Source organism: Punica granatum, chromosome 2 (assembly GCF_007655135.1).
Source record: "Punica granatum isolate Tunisia-2019 chromosome 2, ASM765513v2, whole genome shotgun sequence".
Lineage (NCBI taxonomy): Eukaryota > Viridiplantae > Streptophyta > Magnoliopsida > Myrtales > Lythraceae > Punica > Punica granatum.
The window spans coordinates 19732139-19753846 of NC_045128.1; the positions used below are offsets into that span (position 1 = coordinate 19732139).

At 47.7% G+C, this 21708-nt stretch overlaps 1 protein-coding gene and 1 non-coding gene across 2 annotated transcripts; one reads left to right on the plus strand and one right to left on the minus strand.

Moving 5' to 3' along the window:
• Positions 1-9699: 9699 nt before the first annotated feature.
• LOC116193748 lies at positions 9700-11046 on the minus strand. The gene is made up of 3 exons (XM_031522495.1): positions 10930-11046; positions 10100-10887; positions 9700-9940 (listed from the first exon to the last, which is right to left on the minus strand). The coding sequence occupies exons 1-3, from the start codon at positions 11044-11046 to the stop codon at positions 9700-9702; spliced, it is 1146 nt and encodes a 381-aa protein (XP_031378355.1).
• Positions 11047-11175: 129 nt separating this feature from the next.
• LOC116198298 lies at positions 11176-11282 on the plus strand. The gene has a single exon (XR_004155237.1). It is a non-coding gene; the product is annotated as a small nucleolar RNA R71 (small nucleolar RNA).
• Positions 11283-21708: the final 10426 nt, after the last annotated feature.

Here is a 21708-nt window from a genome sequence, read left to right on the forward strand (position 1 = left end):
GCTCGATATTATCCGAGGCCGTGTCTTTTGGGACTTGTGCCGCGATGAGGACTTTCAACAAAGCATTCCGATGCGGCTCGGAGCTCAAAAGCAACGCGAGGAGCGAGATATGGGCGGGTGACTTGCCCATTTGCTCCACCACTTTGTACTCACTTGCCTTGATCACTTTCATGAAAGCTTCCGCTTCTTGATCGGTGACCTTCTTTGTAAAGACTGGCACGGCTTCTGGAACGGCTGAGGATGTAATAACAGGGGCTTTCCCTTTGTCTGTAGACTCTGGACCCTGATAAACTCGTCCTGAGCGCGTGATGCCCATCGCACTCATCTCATGCTCCATGTTGGCAACCTCATTCCCATAATCCCAGGGAACTCGACGGTCTTGGTATGGCTCCTTCGCAAGAACCTCGATAACGAATGGGACGTCAGATGTAAATGCATCATTTGTCGGAGCATAATTGACAATAAAGGGAATTGAGGTCTTCTGCGCGTCTTCTTCCTCTTTGATAGAAGCGATGCTGATCATGTTGATAGAAGGTCCTGAACCTGATCCATGATCGGGGAGAGGGTTTGCGCGGACATTCGGTGGCTTCACTTCATTAAAGGAGATTTGCCTTGCGTCGATCAACTCCTGAATTTTATTCCGAAGTGTCCAGCAATTGTCGAGGGTATGACCGGGAGCACCCCGATGGAATTCACAGTGTAAGTTCTGATTCTGCACTGCGGGGTCAAAGTTGGGACCAGGCGCTTCTGTTCTGATCTTGTTGCCTGCAAGAAGCAGCCTGAATATGTGAGAGAGAGGGGCTGGTAAAGTGGTGTACTGCTTGCGTGGACGCGGTTGTGCAACTTTGTCCTGATAAGTTCTGGGGGCTGGAGCATGTTGAACCGACTGAGGAGATCTCGAAGCCGGGGGTCTACCTTGTTGAGCCTGAGCAGGAATATGTTGTTGCGGAAGTTGCGACTGGATAACAGTTGGCGGGGTTGGGAAATAAGCCTGCGATGTTTGGTAGGGCTGCACATAATGCACGGGATGTGCATATGCCTGGGGAGTCTGTAATGCAGGAGTATAGTCCACCGAAATCGGCTGTGAAGCCTGATATCCGGAGTTGACGGCGCCAATAGTCATGTCTTTGCTTCTCCTGGAGGTTCCAGCAGTCTGCTTCTTTGACGTCTCTCCATCCTTCTTCTTTGATGGGCCTTTGATTCTTCCTAACTTAACACCCATATCAAGCTTCTTTCCTGCCTCGATCAAGTCCGAGAAGGAGGAAGTATGAGCCAGGAGATGTGAGTAATACGCGCCTCTGAGTGTGGAGTGGAATAGCTGAACTTGTTGTCGCTCAGTGATTGGAGGAATGTGCTTTGCTGCTCTTCCTCTCCATTCCGTTGCGTATGCTTCGAAAGCTTGACCCTCCTTCATCTCTGTCATGCTGAGATCGAGAAGGGTAGGAGGTGTTTCCGCACAAAATCGATACTGGTCGAGGAACTTCTGAGAAAGATCTGTCCATGTAGGGACATCGCCGGCTTTCAGGGTCATAAACCAATCTAGCGCCGATCCCATAAGACTATCTTGGAAAGTTTGAATGACGAATTCCTCATAATCCCAGTATGAGAGCATTTTGCTCTGATAATGACGGAGATGATGCCGAGGGTCTCTGGTCCCGTCATATCTTTTGAACTCTGGAATTTTGATCTTAGGGGGCAGCCGCATGCCTGGAAAGAGATTCCAGTCACTGTCACTGAAATCGAAACGGGGGTTGCCTACTTGGAGGGCTCAATGGTTTCCTCCATTCTCTTTATTCTCCTCTCCTGTTCATTCTCCGCTTCGAGAGGAACGTTTGTCGGTAGAGCTGGAGGGGCAGCCTGAGTAGGCGTGCCCGGTTCAGTGGGAGGAATGTTTAGGGGCGGTGGAGCAGGGTAAGAAAAGCTTATTTGGGGTTGTGGAGTTTGGAAAGGAAATTGGTCTGCAGTGGAAACAGGAGCCTGTGCGATCGTGACCGGAGGAACTGTCGGTGGTGGCACAGTATAGATTGGAGGATGCATTGACACGGTTAGCGGTGGCAGCGCATGCATAGTAGAGTCCGTGGATAAGAAAGCTGCTGGTGGCAACGGAACTGCTGTTGGAGCAGGTGGTGGCGGTAAAGGATCATTGATCGGATGGACTGTTGGTGCAAACGCCATTGCCGAGAAAGATGCGTCTTCAGCCTCCGAAGCAAAGGTTGGAGTGACCATTGGATTTGGATCGACAATTGGTCTATGCTCCAGAGGCGGAGTAAAGCTCGATGAGGCCTGATTCTGATTCCTGAGCATGGCCATGAGCTCAGTCATGTTGGTGGCCATGTTGGTCGCCAAGTGGTTCACCATTCCTTCTAACGCAGTAAAACGTGCGGACTCCACAAGGTTGGACGCCGTCTGTACTGTTGGTGGAGGATGTCCGATAGGGACGCCTGAATGCGCTGTAGATATGTCCGTGAGCATTACAGGTGATGTAACTTGCGTCAGTGGTGTTTGAGAATGTATCGGCGTTGGCGGAGTATCCTGTTCATGAATGGCGAGTTGTTGGTCTTTTGCCATCCTTACTCGTGCACGAGTCGGATATCGATGGGACGCCAGTTGTTAGTACCTGTATGCGTAAGTGTATGAGTGTACTTATAGTGCTTTGACTATCTTCAAAATATAAATGACAGTATATGAATGCATAAGGTGCATAAGTTTGAAAATACTAATGCCATTACATCAGTTTGATTCATGTTCTATAATTTATAAAGACAGTCTGTTTGAAAAGGAAACATAAACATTAAACCGCCAACTATTACAACCCGTAGCTGAGTGAACGCTGCGTGGGTCCGGTGCGGGGCAAAAGCGTTAACAAACTAAACCTAAGGATGAAAGACCTTGCGAGCTTTTGCCCGCGCTCGGTCCAGCATAGCGCTCAAACACGCTATCTCCCTGTCTTGGTTCGCTATGCGTACGCGAATCTGAGCCAACTCGCTCTGAAGCTCTCTGTGATCAATGAGTTCTGCGCGAATATCCACAAGCTCACAACGGAGTCTATCTCGCTCTTCTCTGATGGACTGCAATTCTGTGCGCATGACTCCTTGGACTGAGCTCTCCGCGTCTGGAATGTCTGCATGCGGTGCGTGAGGAATCCGCGGCAAATGTCGTCGACGAACGGGTGTGAGTCCCTACGGATGGAATTGCGCTACATATGCTACGGTAGCTGAGAAAGCTCGTTCGTCGTCAGTAGGGTGCTCCGGGAAATAGAGCTCTTGAACGGTGCGCGTGTTCCATAAACGTTGAACTTCTCTAATCCGCAGAACCCTATCTGGAAGTAAAGTTATAATATCCGTCCACACGAAGCGGTGTGGAGTGCGATCTGCCTCTCTAGGAATATCCTGTAAGCCGCCAAGTTGTCTGATGACTCGGGCTGGGAAAACAAGTGTGCTCCCTAAGTGACTGATCAGAGGAAGTCCTATGACTGAAGGGCATCCAATGGTCATGGGTCCACCGGGATTCCAGCGAGCAGCCCACAAAAACTGTGCCGGGGTGAGTCTCTTGAAGAACTGGATCCAATCGGTGTAGTCGCGATCGGAGGGCCGAAACACTTGAAGTAGGCGAGCGATGAGCGAACGCTCGTCAGTGATGTAGGAAAAGGGATGTGATGAGCAGAACGGCCTGATGTGTGCGAGGAGCCAAATCTGAAGAAGATGCGGAGCTCCTCTCATTCTACCACGTCGAACCTCTCGTACATAGTCAAGAGACCGAATGGTCTCAGCCAAAACGGCTTCTACATAGCTACGGCCTCCTACCACTTGGAGGATGACTTGGGCAAGTGCCCCGTCTATGAGGTTCGACGAGTGGGGGAATAGGATGGTCCCAAAGATGAGCAAGAGGAACCCGTGACAGGCGTCACGCTGGTACGATTCTCCCCTGGCATTGAGAGAACGAACATGTATGAAGTCTATGAGCCATGCGGTCCTAACGCTATGCTCCCCTCCATGCTGAAGCTCAAGACGAATTTCTTCGTCGCGGAGATCTAAGAGGATGGCGAGTCTACTCTGTATCGTGGCGAACTAGTTGGGCGCCACGATGTCGAGGGTCGGCATGGGTCGCTGAAGGAGTGCCGCGTACTCCTCTACTGTGGGAGCTAGCTCTGACCCCTGAAAACTGAATACGGCCCGCTGAGTGTCCCAAAAACTAATAGCAATTCTGAGTAGGGTCCAGTCAATGGGGGAATCAGCGAGTAATGGCAAGTCTCCTATGATGAGCCGGAGGAATGCACGGTCAACTGGGCGGAATGTATTCAAAAGGCGAGTAATGTCCACAGATGGCATGATGATGACATCGAGCCTAAGACAGGGATGCGAGCGATCCATCCTTACCTAATGGAGAGATGTTGGTTTAATGTTTATAAACAAACTGATGTAATGTCCTAGGTTGTTTTGAAAACATGCATGCAGTGCAGAAAAGTAAAGTATATCTGTATCTATTACAATGTACATCGCTCATTGTAGAAAAACAACAAAAGGCTCGCCTAAAAGAAAACTAGGGGCCGACTCAAAGACCGGACTTTGGGTCGGTTGACGGCATGAGGTTTGTTTTGGTCCAGCATGACGGTCCCTGTTTATGCATGGTTTCAGTGTTCTACTGGGAAAACCACTAACTAGGGATGGGGGCTCCCGATTCAAGGGGATCAATTCCTTGAAATCGAGCGAGGATCTTTGGGGGCCAGTTCAGTGGCGGAGCCAACTCGATCCGTTCCCTTACTCGGAACCTCTGACTAACCTAGCTTCCTAGATTGGTGCCCGTAGGATTTCAGGCATTTGGTACCTAAATCCACTAGAATGATGCAATGCGAGTGCAGAAAAGTAAATGTGCAAGAAAAGTAAATGTACAGAAAGCGATAAATAAACATGCAAGCAAGCAAACGGATCGAGCCTGAATCCACTAAGTATCTCCCCAGCGGAGTCGCCAAGCTGTACGGACCCGAATGTGGACTCTCGTCGGGGCCCGCATTGCGCGCTTTTGGATCACGTTGCTTGGGAGTGTCCACCTTCCCGTGGGGACGCGTGACGGACACGCGTGAGAGAAGGAGTCGCCACTTATCATTTTACGACCCGTAGGTCGAGGGCGGATAAGTTACCCGAGTCTAGGGGTATGGAACACCTAGTTTGTCGTTAAGGCATTGATCTGTGCGGAATCGGAAAATCCGTGTTCGGGGGTTCATGTTACGTGCGGGCGTATATCCCGCACGCCCTTTCGGTACTCTGGTTTGCTAGGCTTGCATTTTTGTTTTATTTACCGCATGAATTAGGCTGCACTCGGCTCACACGTTTTGACACCGTAACTTCGATGAATTAAACGATGTCGGTGGAGAAGCTGAGAGAGAAGTAAACCCGTGTGTCGGGGAATTGGTTCACAATCTTGCGTTACAGTTCATCGACCAATGGAGGTTGAATCCCTGCGTGAACCAGAACCGCGAGTTCTTGGATTTACTTGTATCTGGGCAAGCATTAGACCGATTCGATTAATTCGACTCTCGGACCGTTCGCTCACCGACTGGAATTCTTACAGAATAAATGTACAAAATAAAATCCTTACAATGCTCTCGAAAACAATAAATACAAATTACAAATGGCCGAATTCCAGTCGACTCTCGTTTGGTTATTATTCCACTCTAACTCATCGTGAGTTTAGGGAAAAAGACCGAAGAACTGAAATTCAATGGACGCTCTCACTGAATAGGGCGTTGGACCCTGTGAGTGTTGATTAGGGCGTTGAACCCTGTGCTCGATGATTAGGGTGTTGAACCCTAATATTATTCGGCCTAGGGATCAAGCTCGACCCGTATGGCAAACAAGTGCGGAAAGATAACACGCAACATGTTAATAACAGACAAGGTGTTTTGTATTTACCGAATGTACGTGGATTAACAAGTTTATTAATCCAAAAGTGTTTTTGCAAGCAAATGCCATATGCTAAGCAATCAAACACGTGCCAATGTTTTAGTATTCTGCTTTTGTTGGAAATTTGGAAAAGAGAATCGAATATCATGTGTGTAGATTGCTTTTATAGTGATTCGGTGTTGTGACACTGAATTACCACTGAATTGATCCAAACTTGTATTTTGACTCTAGATTTGGAACCTAGAGTTCCGCCTAACCATTTTCTAGGATTTGGTTAAGTCGAGTGAAATGATTAGTCCGATAACTGTATTTTGATACAGAATACCCAACTGACATCTTAAACTGCGCTAGGATGTCGGCGAATCACGAAATGATGTTCTTGCCCTTGATTTGAAAATTTGTTTTCAGAAAAGGAGAACAACACAATAAGGATTTGAAAGTATGAGGGTTTTGAAAAGGGCATTAACACCGTTTTGTAATTCGTCGACGCGAGTTACAAATTAATGTCCAATTCGTGCAAAGTTATTTAAATGGAATGAATTAACCGTGTGAACGTCCCGATTAACCCGTTCGTGGAATTAATGCTTAAGGTTATTGCCGAATACTTTAATTGTGAAAACGATTCGTGATTCGGCGACCAACACGAATCCGTAAGGATCGAGGATATTTGGTCCAATGACCGAAACTACCCTCGTAACCGAATGGACCCGAATGAGTCAACGATACCCGAATCCATGCATGTTTTGTTTTGAAAAGACATGTAATCGATGTTTTAACATGGGAATCGTGGAAATATCGAAATTACATTTTCGTACAATCCGAGAAATGAATTAAACTCGAAATAAGGAAATCATTCTTGATCCAAAAAGGGCCAAGAAGCCCTCGGCTTCACCTTGTCAAAGATGGCCGAATACTCTCATGGCTCGATTCAAATCACAAAGAATTTCCTTGTCTTGGTTTAATCATTTTTCGCATGTTCAAACATCAAACATCATGAATAACACGTTTTGACAAAAGTCGGTATTACCATGATTTGATTAACTCATTTAAACATGCAAACATTCACAAACATGTTATTTAAGGAATCGATAAAATAATACCGGCTTCATGCATGCAAGAACAACAAAATAAACTCGGAAAATAGCTTGGATCGGGCTAAGGAGACCAATCTTAACCCGAAAAGAGCAACTCAAGTCTCGGCCATCCCATTTAGAGACTTGGCCGTGAGCTCACTTGCCATTTCCGGGTCGGGATGGTCTTCCAAACAACAATCCAAACCTTTTTCCGACATGCTAGCAAGTTATAAGGTAATACACATGCATAATATAACATAAAATTGCATAAAAGTTAAGTCTTGCAAGTTAAGTATGCATAAAATACCATAGTACTCCATAGCCATGCAAAAATATAAAAAGCCCTAACTCCTCTAAGTCAAGAGTGATTTACCTAGCCTCGGGATACGAGGAAAGAGTCGGGGAAGTGTTCGAGAGTCGGGTGACTCGGTTGAACGCTTGGAAGGATGCTCGGGTGCAAAGGATGCACGTTCGAGGAGCTAGGTGCACGGGGAATGCGGCTGGAATGCATGGGAGGCGCACGGCGTGCGCGGGGCGCGGGCAGGCGCGCGGGCGTGCAAGCGTGCGCGCGGGGCGCGTGGGCGTGCGCGGGGCGCGGGCGTGCGCGGGCGTGCGCGGGCGTGCGCGGGCTGCGCGCGGGCGTGCGCGCGGGCGTGCGCGCGGGCGGGCGCGGGCGTGCGCGCGGCTGGCGCTGGCGGGTCACTATTCACCCGAGAGTAGCGATTTCACCCGAAATGCACTATTTGACCTGAAACAATAATTTAAAGACTTCAAATGGAAAAACCAATTTTACCAATGAACTCCATGGGTCCAAAATGAGTGGGATATGAAGTTTGAGAAATTTTGAGCTTAAGTCGGGATGATGAACATCGGCTTCCGACTTAAGAACTCAAGGCTCTCTTTTGATCTTTTCGGTTTTCTTTTCTCTTCCTTCTAAGTGCTGAAGTTTTCTGGTTCTTGAGTGTTCTTGGCTATGGGTTTGAGAGGATTTCTTGAAAGAGAAAGGTTGGAGAGAGTGTGTAAGAGGAGAAGTGATTATCTTAATCACTTTTGGGCCATTTATAGGCAAAGCTAATGACACAATTAGCAAAAGCAAGTGGTCTTAACCCCCATGCTTAGAAAATATCAAGCCTCATCCTCTTCCATTGCATTAATGAAGAAGAGATAAGACATTGATGAGCATTGATGAGCATTGATGGAGGCTTGAGTGTTGTCTTCAAACTCTTGGATATTTTCAAGCAAGAGTGCAAGTTGGCTTCTTGCATTGAAGAAGAAGAAGAAGCTTCTAGAGTAAAGGGTGACTCATCTTGAATAGCCCGTGGGTCCCACGACCGAAGAGGAGAAACCGGGAAAAAGCTCGGGTCTCGATTGATCGCGCATTCGAAGTTCGTGGTTTGAATTGAACGTCGAATTATCGATATACGCGAGGAAATGGATTTAATGAGTCCGAGATTGGCATTTTCCGTGAGAAATTGCCAAATGTCTGTATGAGGCTTGGAGGCCGGTTTTGCTCCTTTTATGCATTCAGAGCGAGGTTACCCACTTCTGACAGCATATCTTGTATCTGCATCCCACGTCGGTCATTTTGACATAAATTGTCAAATTACGTGGGCCCTTGTCCCTTAAGCCGGTAAATACAAATATGGAGCCGGAGATGTCCTAGGAGGCCGAAACTGGATTTCTCAGATTGCTTTCTGAGTTTCTTGGGCGATCCGGAGATTACTGCAATCTCTGTTTGCTGAGATTGGGCCTCTAAGGATATGAAAAGTGCATCTGAGACCCTTAAAGCACTGCTCGAGGGGTCTATATGAGTTGTGTGATTCATTCCGACAATTCCACATTGAGCCTTGAGAAGGCTAGCATTGTGTAAGGTAAGCATCCGGCGTCAAGTTTCCCCAAAGAGGACCTCCGGATATGGATTTTCACTGAAAATGGCCTTTTGTGCCCCTCGGAGGTTACTCGGGAAACCGTGAAGGGTTTTGCTGTCTGTTTTGCCCAATTGCGAATGTCCGTTGGAGTTTTCAGGGCAATGTAGTGTGAACTTCGTTTGCCGTAATTCCATCAGACCAGTCTCCGGTTACGCTCTTCCGAAGAAGGGTATGCCCGTTTTGTCATTCGGAAGTCATTCAGAGTGTCTGTATGGCTTCTAAAAGACAATATGAAGCATTGCTCGTGCTCTGTATGATTGAGGGGCATGGCCGCATCTGATATTTGGAATTAACTTTCCTTCGAGAAACCGGCATTTTTGGACTTCCACTGAAAAGTTGTCTGTATACAGAAAGTTGTTCTGTATAGAGCAGATGATTTGCAAAATGCCTTTGGGGACACTTTTCATCTGTTTGGCATTGGAGTGGATTTTTGGGGTCCAATATTGGCTGTCTTCCGATGATCGAGCGAACTATCGGAAAATAGAACTGTCCGTGTGATATACTGAAAATGCCGGTTTTGGATATTGCTGAGCTCTCTAGTCACTCTATTACCCTTTGGTGACCCCTGGAGTCCTTCTATCATATGCATGTATCATTTGCCCGATTTTGCCGACTTGAGGATGAATAGTGATTTTCTGCTCTGTTAAGTCGTTTTTCTGTATTCTGCTCAGGTTGTGGCTTGGATCATTGCTGATATCATGGTTTGGAAAGGTGAGCCAAAATGGGGTGCTGACAGCCATCATCAAATTTCTTTATGGCGTCATAAACATTAAAAGTTATTTCTTCATTCACAACTCTTTAAGTGAGCTTACCTTGTTCCACATCTATTAATGCTTTACCTGTCGCAAGGAACGGTCTGCCAAGGATCATGGGCACCTCTCTGTCCTCCTCCATCTCCAAGACTATGAAGTCGACTGGAAATATGAATTTGTCTACCTTCACCAGGACATTCTCGACAATACCCTTTGGATATTTGATACTCCTGTCAGCAAGTTGCAAGGTAATATGAGTTTTCTTGCATTCTCCAAGTCCAAGTTTCCTGAAAATAGACAGAGGCATTAAATTTATACTTGCACCTGAATCGATAAGAACGTTCTCAAAATGAAAATTCCCTGTAGTACAAGGAACAGTGAAACTCCCCTGATCTCTTTGTTTGCGTGGTAAGTTAGGCAAGTCCTTTTGGAGAATCATAGAACACTCTCCTGTAAGCATCACAGGCTCACTCCCATCAAACTTCCTCTTTTTAGTGAGCAGATCCTTCATGAATCTAGCATATGAAGGCATCTGCTGGAGTGCTTCTGCAAATGGAATGTTGATTTGCAGCTTTTTAAAGACATCTAGGAATTTAGCAAATTGGGCGTCCAACTGTTGTTGCTTCAATCTTCCTGGAAAAGGGATAGGAGGAACATACGGTTTCACCCCTAGTGACTTCTGCCTTGGTTCCTCCACCTTTTGCTTACCTTTGTCTTTCTCCGAACTCTCCTCCTGAGTTTGAGCTTTTCTATTGACTGTTTCCAATTCCTTGCCACTCCTCAGCATTATAGCATTGACACCCTTGGGGTTCTCTTCAGTGTTGCTGGGTAAAGACCCTGATGGTCTATTACTCAATTGCTGAGAAATCTGACTAATCTGACCCTCTAGGTTTCGAATAGTGGCTTGTTGATTCTGTAGCATGGTGTCAGTCTTTTGCATATAGCTCAACATGAGCTCTTCCATTCTCGACTGACTTTGCTGAGGTGGAGCATTCTGAGCAGGGCCTTGCTTTTGGAATCCAGGTGGCGGTTTAAGTGCATTATTCTCATTCCTCCATGAGAAATTAGGATGATTACGCCACCCGGGATTGTAAGTGTTCGAATAAGGCCCTTGATTACTCCGTTGGAAGTTGTTGACAAAGTTCACTTGCTCTCCATTGGGTGAAGCCGAGGGATTTCCAGACATGCATTCAAGAGTCGAATGTGGTCCTGAACACAACTCGCAAAAAGCAACCTGATTAGTATTAAAAGAATGTGCTGAGGTGAGTTTACTTACCTGGGTAGTGAGAGCTGAAATCTGGGTTGTCAAATTAGCAATAGTGTCCATGTCATTGACTGATGCCACTCTTGATTTACTTCTCTCATTCTGCCAATTATGTGCACTGGAGGCCATCTCTTCTATACAACACTTGCTTCATCATAATTCTTACCCATCAGTGCGCCTCCTGCTGCAGCATCTACTAGAGACCTCAATGTATCATCCAGGCTAAGATAGAAGACCTCAATTAGGAGATTATCTGGCAATCCGTGATGTGGGCACTTTCTGATTGCCTCCTTGAATCTCTCCCATGCCTCATAAAGTGATTCACCATTGAACTTGGTGAAGTTAGTGATTTCGTTCCTCAATCTTGCAGTCCTAGCTGGTGGGAAAAATCTCCTGAGAAACTTAGATGAAAGGTCGGCCCGGGTGGTGATGGACTCTTGTGGCAGTGAATTGAACCAGGCTCTCGCTTTATCCCTAAGTGAGAAAGGAAAAAGCTGTAATCTAATAACATCATCAGTGACATTATTCATCTTTACCGTGTTACAGTATTGGAGGAATCCTGCAATATGCTCATCAGGACTCTCGTTGGAATATCCTCCAAACTGATTTGATTGAACAATCTGGATGAGTGCTGGCTTCAGTTCAAAGTTATTAGCTGGAATAGTGGGCCTTCTGATCGCAGAACCCATAATAGTAGGTACTGCATAGTCTCGAAGTGCTCTGGCAGCACCTTGTATTTGGCAGTTGATGTCATCATCTGCCATCTCAACTACCTGCAATTCTTCCCTTCTTCTATTCTCTCTTCTCAACCGATGCAAGGTGCGCTCTATCTCAGGATCTAATGGTAGAAGTTCAGCACTTCTACTCCTGCGCATAGAATACCTGCAAAGAGAACAAGAAATAAACACACAGTAAAGTGCGCCTAAATTAACAATAGAACTAAAGGTGGTCTAATATTAAGGTAATCCCCGGCAACGGCGCCAAAAACTTGATCCACTGCAAATATATATAAAAATAAGCTCGAATTCTACCAGCAAGTGTACTGGGTCAGATCAAGTAATATAGTGATGAATAGAGTGTCGATCCCACAAGGATTAATTAAGTACTAAACCTATATTAGATTCTATTATTATCTAAGCAATCAAATTAAGAGAATTAACTAATTAACTACTAATCAACCTAAATCGTCACAAAGAGCAGAAAGAGAATTGTATGAAAATATATCAATTGAAAGTGGGAAAAACAGAATCCACCCTAATTTCACTAATCAGATTGCCATCATGTTATATAGACTGATAGCTATGTGGTTATTCAAGTGAGTTTATCAAGCCTTCAAAATCAAAGTCTTAAACCTCTAATTAATCAATCAGCTCCCGCATCTCTAATTAATAGTGGACTCTAAATTATAATCATACACCTTCCAGTGCTATGATTTTCTAATGTCCTAAATTAATTATCCCTAATGTCTTAGCGAATAACTAACTAGAAACATTGCATTAATCCCTGGATAATCTCTAATTAAACTAATTAACGCAGCTATCGCATTTAACTAATTAGTCTAATCAAGAATTCCTAACAAACACTATATCAACTCCCGTATCAATAGTGTTTATAACAATTATAACCAATTAAGAATTAAAATTGAAATTATAGGAATTGCAATCATGAATCATCAACACATCTATTAATCCTATAACATGGCGACAATCATCATATTAGCTACCTAGGGTTTCATCATATTCCCACAACAGAAGCTTAGAACATCATGGAATTGAAAACACAATTATAATTCCAAGGAGTCATTGCAATAGAATTCATATTCAGCAGTAAACTCAAGATATTGAATCCTAAAACAAAAACCCAACAATTCCTTTAAGGAATTGTCTCTTCCACAATTCTTCGCTTCAAATCAATTGATCCAGGTGACGGCTCCAAACAAGACCCTCTCCAAAAACTCTCTAGGTTAAAAGAATGGTGAAAGATGGCTCCCCCCCTCGGGTTTCCTAATCTTGTTATGAGGAGTATTTATATCCAAAACAAAAAAAAAAGATTTCCGAAAGATATAGGCTGGCTCCAAATTGCGCAAAACTCCTCAATATTGCTCGTAATTCCATCTAAGTCCTCAAAGACCTACAATATCAAATTACACATAATTAAGCACCGACTTCTTATAATTTCTATAAAATTAATAATAATTTAACATGAATTGCACAATAAAATATGAGTATAATATGCCCTTATCAACATCCGTCAAGGGGCAAGCAATTGCCGATCACATAGCAGAATTCCTGGTCGATGACGACACGCCAATCAACACGGACTTTCCGGATGAAGGAATCCTCCGGGTGGATGAAGCGAAAGAGGAACCGACATGGAAAATGTATTTTGACGGGGCCGTCAATTCCGTGGGATCCGGAGTTGGGGCAGTTTTGATATCCCCGGACGGACACCATTACCCGGTCGCGGCAAAAGTGGATTTTCTTGTACCAACAACGTAGCCGAGTACGAGGCGTGCATTCTCGGTTTGCAAGCGGCGATCGATTTCAAGGTGAAGGAGTTAGAGGTGTTCGGTGATTCCATGCTCACAATCTTCCAAACGTTGGGGCAATGGAAGACGAAAGACGTAAAGTTAGTCCCGTATCACGAGTACCTTGAGGAATTGGCGAAGAATTTCGAGAAAATCTCGTTCACCTACACTCCACGCGCAAAGAATCAGTTCGCCGACGCACTTGCGACACTTGAGTCCATGGCGAGTATTTCGGAGGGGAATGTCGTCGAACCGCTCGAAATCGAAGTGGCCAAACGCCCGGCCCACTGCAACGCGATCGAAGCGCCCAAAGCCAAGCCGTGGTATGAGGACATCAAGAATTTCTTGCAAACGGGCCATTATCCTCCATGTGCCGACCGCCGCGATCGAAAGACGCTCAGGCGCCTTGCGATGCACTACTTTCTGAGCGGCGAGATACTATATCGCCATTCCTTTGATTCCACGCTACTCCGATGCATTGACGAGCACGAGTCACGGCGCCTCATGGAGGAGGTACATGGAGGAAACTGTGGGCCCCACATAAATGGCCTTATGCTCGCCAAGAAGATCATGCGCTTAGGCTATTATTGGTCCACCATGGAGACTGACTGTGTGAAGCACGTCAGGCATTGCCACCGATGTCAAGTCTACGCTGATCTGATCAAAGCGCCTCCCAACGAGCTGCGCCCCATGACAGCACCATGGCCTTTTTCGATGTGGGGAATGGATGTGATTGGCCCGATCAACCCCAAAGCATCTAACGGGCATATGTTCATTTTGGTGGCGATCGATTACTTCACCAAATGGATCGAGGCCATCACCCTTGCGTCGGTCACTGCAAAAGTTGTAGCCCGTTTTCTCAGACGCGATGTCATCGCCCGGTACGGAGTCCCCGCCACGATCATCACGGACAATGCCAAGAACCTGAACAACAAGGTTATCAATGAGCTCTGTGCACAATTCAAAATCCGACACCGCAACTCCACCCCGTACCGTCCCCAAATGAACGGTGCGGTGGAAGCGGCAAATAAGAACATCAAAAAAATCATCGAGAAAATGACGGTGAACTATAAGGATTGGCACGAGATGCTCCCCTACGCGCTCTTGGCGTACCGGACATCCATACGAACCTCAACCGGGGCAACCCCGTACTCCCTAGTCTATGGCATGGAGGCCGTCCTCCCAATCGAAGTGGAGATCCCTTCCATGAGGATTCTTGCCGAGGCCGAACTTGCAGAAGCGGAGTGGGCAAAGCAGCGATATGAGCAACTGAACCTCATTGATGAAAAGAGGCTGAAGGTGCTATGCCACGGACAGTGTTACTAGCAAAGAATGGCTCGAGCCTTTAACGCAAGAATCCGCCACCGCGACTTTAGCCCCGGCGACCTCGTTTTGAGCAAAGTCCTACACGTCACGCCGGACTCTCGAGGGAAGTTCTCGTACAAATACGACGGCCCCTTCGTCGTCAAAGAGGTTTTCTCCGAAGGAGCAATCATTCTGAGCCATATGGACGGCACCGAAAATGCCCTCCCCGTCAACGCTGACGCCCTCAAGAAGTACTATCCGTGAGCACTTGTATATTCTTTATCCCCTGGGCTCCGTGCCCGTTCCTATTGTAAGACATTTCTGTTTCTGCAAATGAGCACCAACTCTCACCATTTGTCCAATATTAAGCTTTCTTGAGAGAAAAAAATAAACTTTCCCGCTAGGTCGAAAACCTCTTCGAGGCGGCCTAGGCAAAAGCTAGGGAATGAGTGGCACGACTTAAAATCCCGCAAAGGGGAGTCGCGGCAAAAGGAGAGCATAAATCATTTCCTCGCTAGGTCGAAAACCTCTTCGACGCGGCTTAGGCAAAAGTTAGAGGACCCGAGGGGTGCGGTCTCACCCGAACACGGGGAACCGCCGCAAAAGGTGAGCATATATGTGAGAAAAATCAAATAAAACACCCCGCTAGGTCATCACGCATTTTGCAGCCTAAGCAAAAGTTAGGGGGCAATTTCGGCTCGACCACGAAAGAATGGCAACACTTCTCCGTGAAGCTGCACCGAGTAGTGGTTAGACATTCTCCAACGCAAGCAAACTCTCTTCGACTCTCCAGGCTCGAGACTCGCCCTGGAATGGGGTCGAATCGATGTATCCTTGATTTGGAGGATCCCACAAGATCCCTCCCATTACCTCTATGTACATAATTCTACGAATTATCCGTCTCAGAAAAGCTATTCTCCAATAGGGACACGGCCGCCTTCCAAATGGCCACAGATATCATGGCCCCAACACATCTTGACATAGATTCCTTTACGCGTCGTAGTCTAAACGATTTCGCGCGGCTGACATCCTTTGCAGGCTTCTCTTTCCCCTGTGCAGGTAAGATCAGGAACCCCAAGGGACGCTCCCCGTCGACGGATTCGCGTCTGCCTCATGCGACAGACCGTGCTCTTGGGGCACCGGAAATCATCAGGGAATGCCCCACGCCGCCTAGGTCAATAATGCTGAAAGAAGAACAAACGGTGGGAGATCACTATCAGTCACCGCACATAAGGCAGTTCTAACCCAACCTCGATCGAGCCATGTCACGTAGCGTTTTCCGACCTAAATTCTGGTCACATTCGGGTCCATCCCGGTCATTCGGGTCCATCCAGGTCATTCAGGCCCATCCTGATCACATTCGGGTCCACCCCGGTCATTCCGGTCCATCCTGGTCCCATTCAGCCCCTTTCGGCCATTTGGGTCCATCCCGGTCATTCAGGTCCATCCTGGTCACATTCAGGTCCACCTCGGTCATTCAGGTCCATCCTGGTCCCATTCGGGTCCATCCCGGTCATTCAGGTCCATCCTGGTCACATTCGAGTCCACCCCGGTCATTCAGGTCCATCCTAGTCCCATTCAGCTCCTTTCGATCATTCAGGTCCTCCCGGTCTAAATTCCGGTCACTCAGGTCTTCTCAATCGTTCGGGCTCATTCGACCTAATTTCCACTTGTTCGGGTCCTTCCGGTCTAAATCCCGGTCACTTAGGATCCCTTCGATCAAAATTCCGGTCATTCGGATCCTTCCGGTCTAAATCTCGATCACCCAGGATCCATTCGGGTCTATCCCGGTCATTCGGGTCTATCCCGGTCATTCAGGTCTATCCTGGTTCATGCATTCGGGTCTATCGCGGTCATCCAGGTCTATCCTGGATATCCTGGTTCATGCATTCGGGTCCATCCCGGTCATCCAAGTCTATCCTGGTTCATGCATTCGGGTCCATCCCGGTCATCCAGGTCTATCCTGGTTCATGCATTCGGGTCTATCCCGGTCATCCAGGTCTATCCTGGTTCATGCATTCGGGTCCATCCCGGTCATCTAGGTCTATCCTGGTTCATGCATTCGGGTCTATCCCGGTCACATTTAGGACTATCTTGATTCATGGACATCCAGGCCCATTCTGGTTCTAATTCCCCGTGCAGTGTCCCAATACATCGAAGCAGGGCATGAGCAACCAGGGGGAAGCTACAACAAAACGGTCGCCGGGACCAAAAAAGGGTGTCTCTCATGGTCTTTGGCTACATCCTCTAATCGAGCATGCAACCAAAGAGGGGCAAGCTGTCAGCACCCCATTTTGGCCCACCGGCTTCCCACACGAGAATCCCCAACCGAAGCTCGGGACACTATTCGTCACCCGGCGATCAGAGGCAAATAGGCGGACACGGGGTCATGAGCAACGGGAGAAGTGCACGATCCAGTGAGAAAAGCAGAGGAAAGCCATCGGAAGAACGAACGAACAGGGAATCCCCGAAACGACGGAGCTGACACTGTGGCACTATTCTTCACTGAGTCACCGAAGCACCGAAAGGTGCCCAATATGGGGCTCCAAAAATCCCTCTCAGTGCCAAAGTGACCAACGACACGTCCGGGCGCATCTCCGGGGCATCCTGCTTAAGCCGGGACACCCCGATCCCCCCACGGACGCCTTTTCTGACAGAGCTCCCGGGGCTCACTCCACTGACAAGCAAACGGCCCCTCAAAACGGGCCTACAGGCACTCAGGGACCACCAGGGTCGGGGGACAAGCTTCAGACAACCTTCCGAAACTCGACTCGGTTTCCCGAAGTACGTTTCAGTGGTCACGAACGTCTCCCGGCGAGCCTTCGGGGCATTTCCACTGAAAACAGAGATCACAACGATCTTCGAGCACCCCACGACGATCCCCGAGTGCCTCGAGACATTCAGGGAACATTGAAAATCCCGGTCAAAAGTCCCTAGGTCTTCCCGGGCCAACGGTCCCCGACCGAGAACGACGAGCCAACGATCCCCTACGGGGCAAAAGGACCGCCAAAATGAATGTTGGGATGCACAAAGAGCAATTGGGGACCAAGGGACACTAAACTCCGTTCCGAATGTCCAAACAGGGCAAAACCGACTCTCGAGGCGCCGAGTCGCCCGAGCGTTCGTTCACACGACGCATGGCGATATTAGGCTCATTCAAACCCTCGTCATTCAAGCATTCTAAATCTTCAAATTAATCGGACATCGGAGATCGGATGCGCGTTCAATCAAGTTTCAAGCGTTTCCCGGCTTTTCTCTCAATCGAATGGGACCCACAGCCTAGCCAAGCCAAGCCATCAAGCCGCGGCTCAACCCCAAGCCACGGCTCAACCCTCGGCTCTGATTGGACGGCCCAAGCCGCGGCTCCCCCTCCCATGGCCGGCGGCTCCAAGGCTTCTCCTCCACACAATTTGAATTTTTGGCTCTTACACCCATCACTTCCTCTTACACACTTACATCCATCACACCCATCATTCTCCTTTGCCTTCCCCTACACTCAACATGACTTCTTCCCCATCTTAATCCCTCTTAGACTCCTTCGTGAGACGCGATCTCCCATTTATACACGAACATTGTCATTTTATCATCCAAGGGCATAATCGTCATTCCGTGATTCACCGATACCCTAGGCGTTAGGGAGTTGGAAACGCTTTGATCTATGAACGAAAAAGGGCAACTCGTTCGGGTATGAGTTTCATTCGCACGGCCCATTCCGCTCACTTTCAGTGTTTCTATCTTCCTATCGTAGATTCGGTGGTGAACATTTCATTTCAGTTGCAAAACACGAAAAACCGTATTAATCATGCATTTGGCTTAATCAAACATTAGACAATGGATAAGTGGAATGATAGATTCCAATCTAGAGTCAAAACACGAGTTTGGCTAATTCGGTGAAACCGCAGTGGCACTTAACTGAATAAGAGTCTTAAAACGAACACACACATGTAATCGGCTTAGAACACCTATCCTAATCCACCATCTATGTTTGCCTGGGTTAGATACATTGTTTGCTAACCAACCCCGGTTAATAACTGATTAAATCACGTACATTCGGCCCTAATACACAACTTGTCTGTATTCACCGATACTTATCAGTTGTTGTCTGTATTTCATCAGTTTTATTAGTTTTCTTCTGTTTTTTATTCTTGCTTTTTGCTGATTTGTCGCGATTCGGGCCCGAGCCCATAGGTTACGTGTTACACGAGGTCCAACGCCCCAAACCACTTGTCAGCACCCCATTTTGGCTCACCATTCCAAACAACGATACCAGCAATGATCCAAGCCACAACTTGAGCAGAATACAGAAAACGGCTCGGCAGAGCAAGAAATCACTATTTATCCTCAAGTCGGCAAAATTGAGCAAATGACCCATGGATGTGACAGAAGGACTCCAAGGGTCACCAAAAGGCAACAGAGCGACCAGAGAGCTCAACAATGTCCAAAACCGGCATTTTCAATATATCACACGGGCGGTACTATTTTCCGATAGTTCGCTCAATCGTCGGAAGATAGCCAATATTGGACTCAAAAAATCCACTCCAATGCCAAACAGATAAAAAGTGTCCCCAAAGGCATTTTGCAAATCATCTGCTCTATACAGAACAACTTTCTGTATACAGACAACTTTTCAGTGGAAGTCCAAAAATGCCGGTTTCCAGGAGAAAAGTTAATTCCAAATATCAGGCGCAGCCATGCCCCACCAGCACACAAAGCATGAGCAATGCTTCAGATTGTTTCTTGGAAGTCACATAGACACTTCAAATGACTTCCGAGCGGCAAAACAACCATAACCTTCTTCAGAAGAGCATAGCCGGAGACTAGTCTGATGGAATTACGGCAAACGAAATTCATACCGCATTGCCCTAAAAACTCTAGCGGACATTCGCAATTGGGCAAAACAGACAGCAAAATGCTTATCAGTTTCCCGAGTAACCTCTGAGGAGCGGAAATGGCCATTTTCAGTGGAAATGCATATCCGGAGGTTCTTTTCACGGAAAATTGAGGTCGAGTGTCTACCTTACATCATGTTAGCCTTCTCAAGGCCCAACGTGGAATCGTCGGAATAAACCACACGACTCATCTAGACCTCCCGAGTAATGCTTTAGAGGTCTCAGATACACTTTTCAAGCCCTTGGAGGTCTGATCTTGACAAACAGAAATTACAGTAATCTCCGGAGTGCACAAGCAACTCAGAAGTTATCCTGAGAAATTCAGTTTCGGCATCCTAGGACATCTCCGGCCCCACGTTAGCATTATCGGCTTAAGGGATGATTGTTCACGTTGTCTGACAATTTATGTCAAAATGACCAACGTGAGATGCAGATACGAGATATGCTGTCAGAAGCGGACAACTTCGCCCTGGTCACTTGCAATGAGCAAAACCGGCTTCCGAGCCTCACACACATTCGGGACATTTCTCCATGAAAAATGTCAATCTCGGGCTCATTAACTCCGTTTTCTCGCGTATATCGACAATTCGGCGTTCAATTCGAACCACGAACTTCGAATGCGCAACCAATCGAGACCCGAGTCTTCTCCTGGTTTCTCCTCACGAGCCGTGGGACCTGCGGGCTGCCCAAGGGCAACCGCCCTTTGCCCCAAAATTTTCGGCCTTTTCCTCTTCCTCTCTTGCCCTCACCTAGCCCAAAATATCTTTAGTCTTTCTAGTCAACACTCAAGCCATTAACTCCATCTCCATTAATGCTTCTTGGCTCTTCCTCATCAAGATGCATGGATGACATTCATCCTCATCTCCATTAGGGCAGCCGACTTTTGCTAATGAGGCCCTTAATGGTGCTTTGTTTTGCTTAATTGCTCATTAGCTTCACATATATATTGCATACTTGTCATTAAGTTAATGATTCATGAAGCACACATGATCTTGCTAGTTTCCCCCTCTAGAAAATGCTCTCAACTTCTTAGGAACCAGCAGCAAGAAAATCACTCCATGAAAACCGAAAACCAAGCCAAAAATCCTTAGAGTTTAGGTCGAAATCCATAGCGGGCACTATTCCGACTTATATCCAAAATTCCTCAAACTTCATGGACCACATGTTTTGGACCCAAGGATTCCAATTCTGAACCCAGTTTTTCAGTTTGAAGTCATTTGCTCATCGTTTTGGGTCGTTTTAGTCATTTCGGGTGAAGTTCGGACTCTCGGGTGAACAGTAACCCGTCACCAGCGTCACCAGCGCCACCAGCGCCCGTCACCGAGCACCCCAGCGTCCGTCATCGAGCACGCCCGTGCCCGTCACCAGCGCCTGTCACCGAGCACCCCAGCGTCCGTCATCGAGCACGCCCGTGCCCGTCACCAGCGCTCATCACCAGCGCCCGTCACCGAGCACCTCAGCGTCCGTCATCGAGCACGCCCGTGCCCGTCACCAGCGCCTGTCACCGAGCACCCCAGCGTCCGTCATCGAGCACGCCCGTGCCCGTCACCCGTCACCGAGCACCCCAGCGTCCGTCATCGAGCACGCTCGTGCCCGTCACCCGTCACCAGCACCACCAGCGCCCGTCACCGAGCACCCCAGCGTCCGTCATCGAGCACGCCCGTGCCCGTCACCCGTCACCAGCACCACCAGCGCCCGTCACCGAGCACCCCAGCGTCCGTCATCGAGCACGCCCGTGCCTGTCACCAGCGCTAGTCACTAGAGCCACCAGCGCCCGTCACCAGCATCACCAGCGTCACCAGCGCCGCCAGCGCCTGTCACCAGCATCACCAGCACCTGTCACCGTGTCTGCCGTCACCCGTCATCGTGCCCGACGCCCGTCACCGTGCTTGACCGTGCTCGTGCACGCCCACCCTTGCACCCAAATACTCTTTCAAGGGTTCCACCGAGTCACCCGACTCTCAAACACTTCCCTGACTCTTTCCTCGTATCCCGAGGCTAGGTAAAACATTCTCGACCTAGAGGAGTTAGGGCTTTTCATATTTTTGCCTGGCTATGGAGTATTATGGT